Here is a 12,739-nt window from a genome sequence, read left to right as displayed (position 1 = left end):
GACTCATAGTGACCCTGTAGGACAAAGCAGAACTGCCCCATGGGGTTCCCAAGGAGCGGTTGGTGGATCTGAACTGCTGACCTTCTGGTTGGCAGCCGAGATCTTAACCACTGCGCCACCACCTAGGAAATGCCACTCACCTGGAGAGGGCAGGGTCAGTATCTCAGGTTCCTAAGAGTGAAGCCTCCATGTTCACTTCCATAACACGTGCAGGTCCCATCTCCCAGATGCTCCAGGGCGAGGCGAGGGGGAGGGGCTAGAGGGAGGGAGAGGGTGGGGACTGAATGCTGCTCTGCGATTGGAGGGCTCTTCTTCAAACTGGTCCCTGCCAGGGGCTCAAAAGGGGCCGAGATTCCGCGGGATCTCAGACTTCGCGCTGGGACCTGCTAGTACGAGTTATGATCGGGCACTTCCGAGCTTCCTGTCTTTTCCCGCTGTTCCTGGTGGGCTTGGTTCAGCCAAGCACGAACCAGGAGAAGATGAAGGTGAGTGTCCCGCGAGAGACCCAGGCGGATCTCAGCACCTGAAGCTAGCTCGGCCGCCAGGGATGCGAGGAGTTCTCCCCTCCCCTCTTCTCTAAGGACGAGATCCGCCTCTCCAGCTCTTCTTCGCAGACTTCTGCGTCTGCGGCAGGAGCTCTGCTAAACCAGCTGTCTCTTCGGTGGACCTTCTTCTGTCTGCCTAGGTTTCATGGAGACACGCGTAGACCGTGGACAAAGCGTGCATTCCCCTTCCCGTTTTCCCCTGGGGGTCGCTTGATAACCCAGAGCCAGTCCCCTCCAAGCATGTCTCAGACTTGCCTAAGGGGTAGCCATATGGATCCCGGGAAATGGGGCGGAGCGTAAAAGGCAAATGGGTTGAGAAGAAGCTTGACCTGATCTCTGGGAGAGGTGCTCTATCAGTAACCAGGAGGAGGAAGAGAAGCTTTTTTTTTCAGGGAACAATAAAATACATAAGGTTATGATGGTTGTGGGCCAATTGTAATTACAGAGTAGGTGGTTTTGGTGAGATGGGGACAAGGCTGTGATCTGAGGAAGAGAATGTGCTCTTAGGTCTTGGTTATGCCCCAAATTACCTGACACCCTTCAGAAAGCCCCTATACTGGATGTCAGCTGCCCCTGTAAAAGATGTGTATATATGTCTGGGAGTTTATGGGGTGAGGTCGGGAGTTGGGGCTGAAGTAGATGATTTGAGGCAACAACAAGTGCTAACTTTAAAACTATACAAATTCATTCAAAAACTTGACCCTCACTATGGCGTTAGACCTGTTATGTATCTTCTATTGATTTGTTTCTCCCACCTATAAAAGGTGAAGAGCAATACCCATCTTGTAATGCAGGGCATTTCAGACTTCAGCTTGCATATGAATCATGTAGAGAGCTTGTTAACGGGACAGATCTCTAGGCCCCATGCCCACAGATTCTGATCCAGTAGCTCTGAGGTGGGGCCCAGGTATTTGCATTTCTAACATTGGTCCCAGGTTTAGTCCTCACACCACACTTTGAGTAGCTCTGTTATTGAGTTCATGTGAAGAGTAAGGTGATGCATGTAAAATCAACAGCTGGTGACTGTAGTAAGATTACTTCCCCCTCTCTGAAATAAAAAAGCAATCTCTCAAGTGAATTTCCAGGTCTATATCAGTCACTGCTGCCTGATTAGGTGTGAGTTCTGGATGTAGAAAATGATCTTATGAAAAGCTGTGTTTTAGGGTATCCAGACCTCTTCAAACAGACCTGAACAAACTGAAGCCAAATCAAAGGATATGGGTGAGCTGGAAAGGAAGAATTGAACTCTTTAAGTCTGCAATTTCCCTGGGACCCTGCATTTCAGCTCACAGAGTGATTTCCATGTGAATTTCTATTGCAGTAGCAAGGAAGGCAAATGCTAGAAACTGTTTAGCACAGAGAAAGTTGGCATAAAGGCAAGGAGAATGCAGGCACGTAGATGGCAACCCCTTCGTAGGAAGTTCCTTAGGCTGATGCTCCCAAATTTATGGACTAATGTGTGTGTGCAGGTGTGTACAGATGTACAGACACTTAGGAAAGGGGCCTGCCCTAGGAGGAACCTCCTTCTCACCAAGGGTAGTGAAAGAAGAGCTATTGCCTGGTGTCTTGATGTCAGAACTTACAGTCTTAGTAGATGATAAAAGATCTTCTTGCCCTACTCTCACCATAGATGCTCAGCTACAGGAGATCCCTTCACTGCATGGGGCAGATCTTGATGGACTAAGAGCCTATGTAGCCCAATTTATGTTACTCTAAAACTCTAGGACCTTCCTCCATGTCTCCAGGAAGTCTGGTTTAAATCCATCCTCTCTTATAACAAGATCTTGGTCTTTGGTTCTAGGCTCGGTCTGCCTTTTAGCCTTGGTATGCCTGTTGATAGGAAGTTTCCTCCCTATGCTTTATAATTTATAATCCCCAGTTCATAAGCAGTCTAAATTGTTTCTCCACAATATAAGGATGAGAAGAAGGGGATAGGTAACAGTGAGCACCCCGTTGGCAAAACTCCAGAAAGACTCCTCAATGGGATTAAGAAGCAGGGCATGTTATGGGCCTAGCTTTGGGGAGGTAATTACAATATAAGAACATATAAATGAGAAATGAATGTAGAACTTATTTCTATTATGATAAACTCTGCAACAGTCTATCAGGAATATTTGAGAAGGGGTGGATGACTAGAACTGGGAGTAAGGATATAGGGGAAGGTTCAATGTCAGAATGGAGGTGAGTTGTATTAATCTTCCGGAAATGGGAAGAGCATTATAAAATCCTTGTTCCTCCACAAAAAAAGAAGAAAAAAATTCAGAAGACATAAATTCTAGTAGTGGCATGAACCTGATTACAAATATTACTTGAAAAGATCTCTTCAATTCTCAGAGTTTCAACTTATTACATGAAAGGTCTTTGAGTGTTTTAAAAAAGTTTACAGATGTGAGCATTATTGTTTATCTTATCATTGCATCATTATGATTATTTTTATTACATTTCAGACGGATTGCTACAAAGGGGTGACAGGCAACATCTACGAGTATGGAGCCCTCACCCTGAATGGTGAGGAATATATCCAGTTCAAGCAGTATGCAGGCAAGCATGTCCTCTTTGTCAATGTGGCCACCTACTGAGGCTTGACAGCTCAGTATCCTGGTAAGAACTCATGTTTCAACACTTTTGGAACTAGCTTTAGCCAGATGGCCATATTCTAATTCCAGAAATTTTTGCTAATGTATTCTTTTTGGGGCAGAGGAGAGATATGATTCCATTCCCCTAAGTCCTACCACTGCTGTGCTCCTTAGACTGCCAGGAGAATTATCTCTACACTTGAAAACTAAGACTGTCCCAAAGGTTAAACCAAAGACTACCAGGAACACACCTGTAGCTGAACAAGCTAAGTTTGTTGCTCAATGCCACCTGGGAGAACATACACTGTAGAGAACCATAAGGCTTCTCAGTAAGGTGTTAAAAAGGAATTACTGTAGGATCTGGGCTTGTGTTAGGTGATTTTGGGACGGATTCAAGGAATTGAAGTTTTGTTCTGGATTGGATGCTGTCAGGAAATGGGGGCAATTCTGTGACTGGATATCTTAGTAAATCATATCTACCTGTACAGAGGAATAAAACAAGACTAATGTACCACAAGGAGCCCTGGTGGCGCAACGGTTCGGCACTGACGGTTTGAACTCACCCAGTGCCTCCGTGTGAGAAAGACCTGGCAATCTGCTTCTGCAAGGATTACAGCCAAGAAAACCCTATGGGGCAGTTTTGCTCTGTCATATGGGGTTGCTATGGGATAGCTATGAGTCAGGGGCCAACTCAACAACAACAACAACAAAGTTGTAATAGTAAAGAAGCAGCAGTCACTCATATTGGCAAAGATGGGGGGATGTTTGGTCCTTTTTTTTGGCTTGGAAAGTGTTCATGTTTTGCCTGTGTTCAGACATGATTACAGAGTGGTCTTGTTTTTGCCCTGATCCATTACGGTCACATGTTATATGATACTGATGTTTTGTGAAATTGCTTGTGTTCGACAGAATACCAAGGCCTAGCTATGACTGATTGCCAGGCTAGATCCTACCTGTCAGTGGCTGCTTTTATTTTTCTCACTGTTGACTCCTGTTAACAACAGGAGAGAGGATTGATCTTTTGGAAAAAGACCTTGAGTTCAACAGGCATCTCAAAATGACATTAAAGAAGGGAATGTAGTTTTCTATCTGAACGGCCTTCAAGTAGTGTGAAGGCTGGTTGAGGTGACTGGTAATATGGGAGAATGCTCCATCTCTCCAAACTTGGCCCAACCTTCTATGGTGGCTGAGGTGGATTTTTCTCTTTCTTTGTGCACTCATCAGAGAAGAGTTTGAGTTTCCTGGTTATCCAGAAAAGGTGACTTAAAGTTCTACTTGGATTATACTAGAGCCAGATGCTGTTCTTGACATGACAAGGACTTTATTTTCTGCCTTAGGTTTAATTTAAACATGTTATGTGTTGAATAGGTAATATATCTACAAAATTCAAAAGATACAAAGGGTTTACAGTGAAACCTTCGATGTTCCCTTCCCTTTAGGTAACCGTTTGCACCTTGCTTTCCCATATGGTAAAATATCTTGGAGATTATTCAGTATCAATACATGATGAATTTCCTCATTCACTTTTAAGGTTACATAATATTCCATTATGTTGCTGTGATATAATTTATTGAATTATGTAGTTAACAAGGATTTTAAAGAGTATCTCATTCAAATTATCCCCCAGATAGTGAATTTGAGAGAGTTAAAGATACTTGCCAAAGGGCCAGAATCAAGGTCTGTAAAGTATTTCTACTGTACCAACAAACCAGTTCTGTCAAGTTAATTCTGACTCCTGGTGGCCCCATATGTGTGAGAGTAGAACTGTGCTTCATAGGCTTTTCAGTGGCTGATTTTTCAAAAGGCCTTTCTTCTGAAGTACCTCTGGATGGACTCGAACTTCCAACTTTTTGGTTAGCAGGCAAGTATGCTAACTGTTTGCTCCACTCAAGTACTCCATTTCTGCTATAGGAAGGAAATATTCTTGATTGCTAACAATAAGAGAGAGGTGAGTGTGGACAGTAAGTGAAGAAATATATAAAAATAGAAAGCCACTCTCCATATAAGAACTGATTCTTATGGGAGATGCCAGCAGGTAGAGCTGAGTCTGAATGGTACTGGTTGGTGCTTATCAAGGGGACTAATAAATATACCTGAAAATGACTAAGATGGAAATAATGCTCCAAGTCTGGGCAGACAAGTTGGACGACTTCCTGGCAGTGGTAAGGAGCAGTTTGGAGTTTGTGCCCCGGGGTCCCAGTGAGGATTCCAGGGAAAATGGCATTAGTTAGGTCATTAGAATTGATAAGAGAGCCGGAGAATACTCTGGAGCTAGGCTTCGAATTTCTCTGATTCCCTCTGCCACTCCCAGGTTAGAGCACCAAAGGGTGCTCCTGGGAGTGTGACTGGAGTGCCCCTATAGTCCTCAAGATGTGTCATTATGGAGAAGACTGAAGAGGGGGAGAAGGAGAGAAGGAGAGGAGGAGAAGGTTTGTCTTTCCTTAAAAAATTTGGATAAATCCACCTAAGGAAGTAGCTTTCAAGTATGGCTTCTCTAATGAATCAAATAGGATCCCATATAGGACCAACCAATCTGTGTTTTCTGAAAATGACTTCCATTGAATTTTGAAGTACAGCCAGTTATAGAAAATACTGTGTGAGAAAAAAGGCAGCCATCTGGATGAGATTCTGGAAACCTGTCAATCTCTGTAACCTTGAACCTTTCCCTTCATAGTATTCAATTTCTTTACATGTTAAATGGAAAAATCCAACAATGTTTCTCTGCTGAAAGTAGGCATACCTGTCAAGCTACCCACACTCTTTGTTCTCTAACTGCAGAACTGAATGCACTACAAGAGGAGCTGAAGCCTTTTGGTCTAGTTGTACTGGGCTTTCCCTGCAACCAGTTTGGAAAACAAGAACCAGGAAGGAACTCTGAGATCCTTTCTGGACTCAAGTGAGTGCCTGCTTGGAACTCTGCAGAGGCCCTGCCAGGATTTCCCCTCCCCACTCTGCCTAGAGGCCCTCTATTCTGGAAACTTCTGGTATGGGTGGTAGATTAATGAGTTCAAGAACATCACCATGATGCTTTGAATTCTTTCTGGCCCTTGTGGCAATGCTAAAGTATTCTCACTAACTTTCAGTTCTTTGATGGTGAGACCAGGGAAACATATAATAGAAAAGAAGCACAGAGATGCTCAGTCCAGAATTGGGAGGTTAGGGGAAAGGAGGGAATATAGGAAATGAATCGAGACTGAGGAGAGAGAGAAGTGGTTCATTTCCCTTTCTTATATTTAAGCTCAAATAAGGCCTTCCAATTTTCTTGGAATTCTCTGTTAGCTCCATACAGCCTATTGCGTGAAGTCCTGATACCCAGAGACCTCCCTTTCCTCACCTTCTCTATCTACCACCTCTCTCCCTTTATGTCTCATTTCCTTTTCCTGGCAAAGTTTTGGTAGCCATTACTATATATCCTTGTCTTAATTTGGATCCTCCTGGGAACACTCGGGTTCGTTGCAGGTATGTGCGTCCAGGTGGTGGCTTTGTCCCCAATTTTCAGCTCTTTGAGAAAGGGGATGTGAATGGAGAAAAAGAACAGAAGGTATTTACTTTCCTGAAGGTAAGTGAACATAATTCTGGTATGGATTGTTCAGGCAGAGATGCACTAAAAGCAGAGGGGCTCATGTCTAGGATTGGGGATGGACTTCTTGGAAGGAAATGATCAAATAAGTTTAGGATCGTGGCAACAACCATTGTGGGGCTCTGACTTCAAGCAAAGGAAACATGTAATGTTTGTATGATAAACTCTTGATTGATAAGAGTATTATGGCCACTCTTACATGGGCTAATCTCCCCTACTGAATAGTAATGATTTATTCATTCACCAATTATTTATTGAATCCCTACTGTGTACAAGGAACTGTGCTACACAATTAGTTAACAAATATTAATAGGTACTCATACTCACTTGAGACAAACATAGAAATGGATATATAAAGTATCATATAGTGTCTTTAGAGTCACAGAGTGTTAGAGCCACAGAAGACCAGGGTGGAAGGGCCCCTGAGGATCTCTTAGTCCACTGATTCCCAAATGCTTGCCTATGGAATAAGGCTGCATCGTGTTGCAATTTTTACTCATTCACACCAAAATGAGAAAAAATGATAATGTTGGGAGTTTCTCCATAAAGTTTAACTTAATTGAACATAAAAGGCCATCATTTATTCTGATAATAAGTTAATATTAGGTTAAAACATATGAAATTGCCAGATTTGGTGTTCAAAATGGTGACAGCAGAAATTTTATATGGTTCAACTTAATATTTACAAATCCTTTCATTTTTAAATTTTAGTTTTCTTTAAAAATTTTTATTGTCATGATGAATATTGGTAATTCTACTTTAATCTCAAAAAAATATTTATTGAATTTTTGCTGATGTATGGAGTCCCAAACTCTGAGAACAGCTACACTAATCCAAGCCATTATTTTTCAGATAAGGAAACTGAAGTTAGACAAATTATATATTCTTTTCTGAAACATTATGATATAATCGTGGACATAGGGGGAGAAACAGGGAAAGGAGGAATGTTTTCTGTTTAACATCATGCTCTCTAACTCTTGGTTGCTTGAGTGGTGGTTATTGTATTGGTGATGATTCATTGAAATGTCCGTGGTTGATTGGGAGCATGTCAGATAGTTAATATATATTCAGATGTATAATGGTAAGTAGACTAGGGGTAGGGACCAGACAGAAGCAGAAATAAACTTATGTTTTTATTTTTCATATCTCTGCTCCAGAACTCCTGCCCTCCCCCCTCTGAGATTTTGGGCTCATCAAGCAAACTCTTTTGGGAGCCCATGAAGGTCCATGACATCCGCTGGAACTTTGAGAAGTTCCTGGTAGGACCTGATGGAGTCCCTGTCATGCGCTGGTACCATCAGGCTTCAGTCAGCACAGTCAAGTCAGACATCCTCGAGTACCTGAAGCAGTTTGAAACCCAGTAGGAAGGACCAGAGAGTGGCAAAAGTAGCAACCCTGCCTCCCACCTGAAGGACCTGTTTAACAAAGAATCCATCTTTGCTCCATGCTCCTTCCAACCCCGCCTACGTATGACCAAACCATCCTGTACTACCAGAGCACCTGTGTGTGTGTGCGTGTGTGTGTGTGTGTGTGTGTGTGTGTGTTTGAACAATTAGGGATGGGAAACCTATCTCTCCAATTTTCCCTTCCTAAAGTATCAATTTTTCTTCAATCCATTCCAAAAGAAAATTATTCATGTGGGTAGATGGTTCAGATTACCCCATGATCCTCAAAAGGCAATACCCAGAAACTCTGATGCCTATCCTTTCCCCATCCTGAAGGTTTAAAGAAAGCAGGAACTCAAAACAAGACTGTCTAGGTCACCTTCATAGCCTCTTGTCTCCTAGAAATTAGGCATGCATTGTGACACTCTTCTTCTCCCTACCCAGTCCTCCTTCATTTCCCTGATACCCTGTAGTTGTCCTATAGGACTTCTGAAGGCAGGGTGAGAGCAGGAACTTCACCTCACATGAAGGGAGGGACATATCCATGATGGTGGGTCCCAAAGCCACTCTGGGTTGGACCCTACCAGAACCTTCCCTGGTGCCTGTCCCTTAGTGCATTCAGGTCATGGCACCTGGGCAGGGATGTCCCTTCACTCTGGATGATGGGCTGTCTCCTCTCACCCTGGGTCTTTCCAGTTTTGGACTCATTCTTGTCACTGTCTCAAATAAATTTTTCTGCAGCAGCTGGGCTCACTTATGTTTTCCTAATCCCATATTATGTCTGGAGTCATACTCCTTCTTCCTCTCTCACTTTGTCCTTGATCCCTTGACCACCTAACTTAGTTCTTCAGTATTTTGTTTTTTTTTTCAGAACTCTCTAGCCACCCCCCCGTCATTGGCCCATTCAAAAGCAATGGGCCTGGATGCTCACAGCACTGCTGTGACAGTGAGCACAGACCTCTAGGAATCAGGGCCCTTCTGCATCCTCCCATTCAGGTCTCCTGAGGGGCTGCTACATGAGAGGAATCCTTGATTCTCAATGGATCTTCTCACTCTCAACAACAAATACATATACATTTCTGTTTATAAAATTAATTCATTCTCACAGTTAAAATTTGAAAACATGTAAAACTAGAAGAAAAGCACACAAAAACCACTCCTTATCAGATAATCAAAGGACCAGCTGGGAATGACTATCTGCCCTATACTGGTTTATAATTAAAATGGAACGTGTTTATATGGATGTAGGTTTAAAAAAATTATTTGCAGAAACTAAGGAAAGAGAAAATTAGGTAAGGGAGGGGAAATAAAATACTGTTTCTTTTCCTTTTCACAAATTATTTCGAACACAGGCACTTATACTTTAAAATATATTTTGCACTTATAAAGTACAGAAAATTTAAATATCAGTGTAAAATATCAAACAATATAGGGGTCATAATCCCACTGTGCACCTAAATAAAAATATGATCCCTGACTTAATCTTTTTATAGCACCATAAATATTGACAAATTAAGCCAGACACAGCAGAGCCAGCAAAGTGATTATAAAGATCCTAAAATTCATAGGTGGTAGACACACATGAGAATTTGAAAATAATTTGATGTTTTATCTTCTTGAACTTAAAATCTAGGACAGAAAAAGGATTTATTATTATTATTTTTTAATCTGTTTGGCCATGGCCTATTGGATTTGGTTCTTCCATAAATCTTTTACTAAGCACTATGGCAGTTGTGAAGGCAGTGAGGGGATTACAGAAGGGTCAGAAATAGAATAATTAGCTTACCCAGGTTCTCTTAGATTCCTAGCTGTATCTTCTCTGTGCTACATCTATATTTTGGTATATTCAAGGAATACTGATAACCATGCTCTGAATTTGGGTTCCAGATGTGGAACCAATAACCACAGTTCCAAACTGTACTCCAACTTGGAACTCAAATCCTAAAAGGAAGGGAGAAAGGAATGATGAGAACTGCCACCAACAAAAAATGGGAACTGAATGAGAAGGAAACCACTAGATGCAACTGTTTGGTACAGCCGAAGCAGCACTAGTAAATACATCATGAGCAAACTATCAGTATCTGTCCATTGGATCTTAAATCCATTTTCTTAACATTTAGGGTGACTCTGGTCCTTTAGGAGCTGACTCTATGGGGTCTCTGGTCCTTCTCAGACATTCTCTGTTAGGCCCAGTCTCAGACCTCAATGTGAACTCCTCCTTACTCCCATAAACACTCAGGTCCTGCTCTTCTAGCAAAAGAACCAGTAACCAGTGGTATTGAAAAATACGTGTTTCATTTTTTAGTTTCTTCTAAATCTCTGAAGGTCTTGAGAACCTCCAGAGACCTTAACACTTTCCAAAAGAGTTCTAGATCTCTTACTATTTTCATATCAGGACAATCAGGGTGCAAAAAGTGGGTACTGGTTCAGCCTGAACAGTAATCTTGAGTTCATGTACAGAACTGGACACTCCAGGAGAACATTCCCCGCTCAATGTCCTAAGGTAATGGAGGAGAATTTCAACCTTCAGCTTGAGTGCACTATACCTGAATTATCAGGGAGAGGTCTCAATCCACCTCCACTCTGAGAAATACAGGTTCTATACTCCTGGTGCCCTCCAGTGGCTGTCCCTGAACAGAAAACAGACATTATGGTCCTGGGGGCATCCAAGACCAGGTAAATGAGTAGAGCTTCCTATCCTGGAAACCAAAATTACCTTGCATTGGAAGTGAGGAGTAGTTGTGGGGGCAACAGTCCTGATCAGAATGTAGCTAATAACAATAATAATGGTAAAGTCTTTACAAAGAGAGGAACAAGAGATAAGGTTGTTCACTTCTCCCCTCCTCACTAATTCCTATAACAGATCTTAGTCCCCAAGGGAAGTCATACATGAAACCTGTGAGGGGGTGAACTGCCCGAGCTGTCTCAGGAGCTCAGGTCCATTAGAGTAGTTTAAAGTAGTATTACTATCACGGTGATTATCATCATTGTCTTTATTGGTACTATTTTCACTGCAGAATTTTTTCTTTGAACCAGTAGTTCCCAGAACCTATCATGCAAATCAGATAAACTGGAACGAATTGGTCCCAAGCCCAGGCATCTTCACATAAACTGACTGCCCCATAAGCCACCTACCAGGCATCTAGTATCACTAGGACTCCACTGATCACAAAGCCTTTGAGGAGAGACCCTGAGGCGGAGTGTGGAAGTTTTAAGTCCCATAACCAGGACTCAAATTTGTTCTAATCACTCACTCCCAGATTTGCTGAGCAGCCCAGTAAAAAGACTCCAGTACCGTCAGTCTCTCGGTTCTCTGTGGGCTGTGTAGACATTGGTGGTTAATGACCTTTAGGAGTTCTCATGTTAGTTCTGGAGTTGGATTCCAAAAATTTCTGGGAAAGCATAGCCATCCCACATCAAAGTCTTGCTCCTGTGATCTCATGAACACTCCTTGACTTGGGCTCCAATCCCTGTAAACAGAATCTGAGAAATGATCCAGTCATACATAATTTATTAAGAGAGTAGTCTCAGAAGAAAACAAACCACTGAAGCAGGATAGGGCAGGGGAAAGGAAAGGAATAAAGACAAGATTTCTGCTGTAGTTTAGCTTCAGTGTAAATCACACTATAGTCAGTCCCACCTCAAAGCAAGAGGGATGGTCTTTTGTAACCCATGCCGGTCAATCATTAGCTATGGGCTAACTCCCACCCCTCAGAGGCATAACCTTCCAGGTGAGGTGACGGACTTTGTAGGAAAGTCTCTGGAGAAGTCTGAGGGCAATACTCTGAAGAAGAGGCATCTGTGAGCAGCCCACACTCAGAACAGGTGGGGTGGGTGCACGGGTCCAGTAAAGGGGATCTGGGTAGGGCCATGGAAACCACATGTTACCCTTGTAAAAATGGCATGGAGGCAGTGTTTGACCTCTTTTAACTTTAGAAGGGGGATGGAGAATCAAGATTAATAGCCCAAGGCTGATTCCTATGTGGCAGAAGTCAGACACGCCTCCTCTCTCCACCATCTTTATCAACTCTGTCACCAATGGTCTCTCCCACAGCACTCTCTTCTTCTCTGCTGGGTTTGATAATTCATTGCAATGGCCACACAGAACTCACAGACAATACTCACAATTATGGAGTTTTTTAGGGAAGTGACAGTTATAATTCAGGCTCAGGAACACTCAGGATACAGTTCTTTCATCAGGAGAGTCTCTTCCTAGCCTTGCTCACAGGCACGCCTCTCCCTGGCCCTAGGCTCTGCCCAGAGGCACTCAGCTTTCCATCTCCATGGGCTGGGAAGCCCAACACACCACCTGCTGCCAGGTGTCTGCCACCGGGTCTCTGGCTGCCATGTCTTGCTGCCTTCAGTGTTACACCTCTCTCCTGGTTCCGGGAGCTTCTCAGCTTAGGGATCCCGGGTCCAAAGGACACGCTCTCCGCTCCTGGCTGTTCTTCCTTGGTGGTGGTGGGATTCTCTCTTTCCTACCTCTGGGATGGCTCATTTCAAGCCCATGGGGATGGCAAAACTGACTAATCCCTTTGGTAGCACAATTAGCCTATCACACAGTCCCACCCAATCACTTGGGTGGGGGTTATAAGGCCATGGCAAGAAAGGCCACACAAAAGCAATCCATTGCACCACAACCCTCCACAAGCA

The 12,739-nt window shown here is 43.1% G+C and overlaps 1 protein-coding gene across 1 annotated transcript; it reads left to right on the top strand.

Moving 5' to 3' along the window:
- The first annotated feature begins 398 nt into the window (after positions 1-398).
- Positions 399-8,065, top strand: GPX6 (glutathione peroxidase 6). Its single transcript, XM_004387085.1, has 5 exons — positions 399-485; positions 2,993-3,146; positions 5,900-6,017; positions 6,581-6,680; positions 7,859-8,065. The coding sequence occupies exons 1-5, from the start codon at positions 399-401 to the stop codon at positions 8,063-8,065; spliced, it is 666 nt and encodes a 221-aa protein (XP_004387142.2).
- The last annotated feature ends 4,674 nt before the right edge of the window (positions 8,066-12,739 follow it).

Source organism: Trichechus manatus, unplaced genomic scaffold (assembly GCF_000243295.1).
Source record: "Trichechus manatus latirostris isolate Lorelei unplaced genomic scaffold, TriManLat1.0 scaffold00180, whole genome shotgun sequence".
Taxonomy (NCBI): Eukaryota; Metazoa; Chordata; class Mammalia; order Sirenia; family Trichechidae; genus Trichechus; species Trichechus manatus.
The sequence above is the reverse complement of the archived record's forward strand: the minus strand, read 5'-3'. Positions and strand labels throughout refer to the sequence as shown.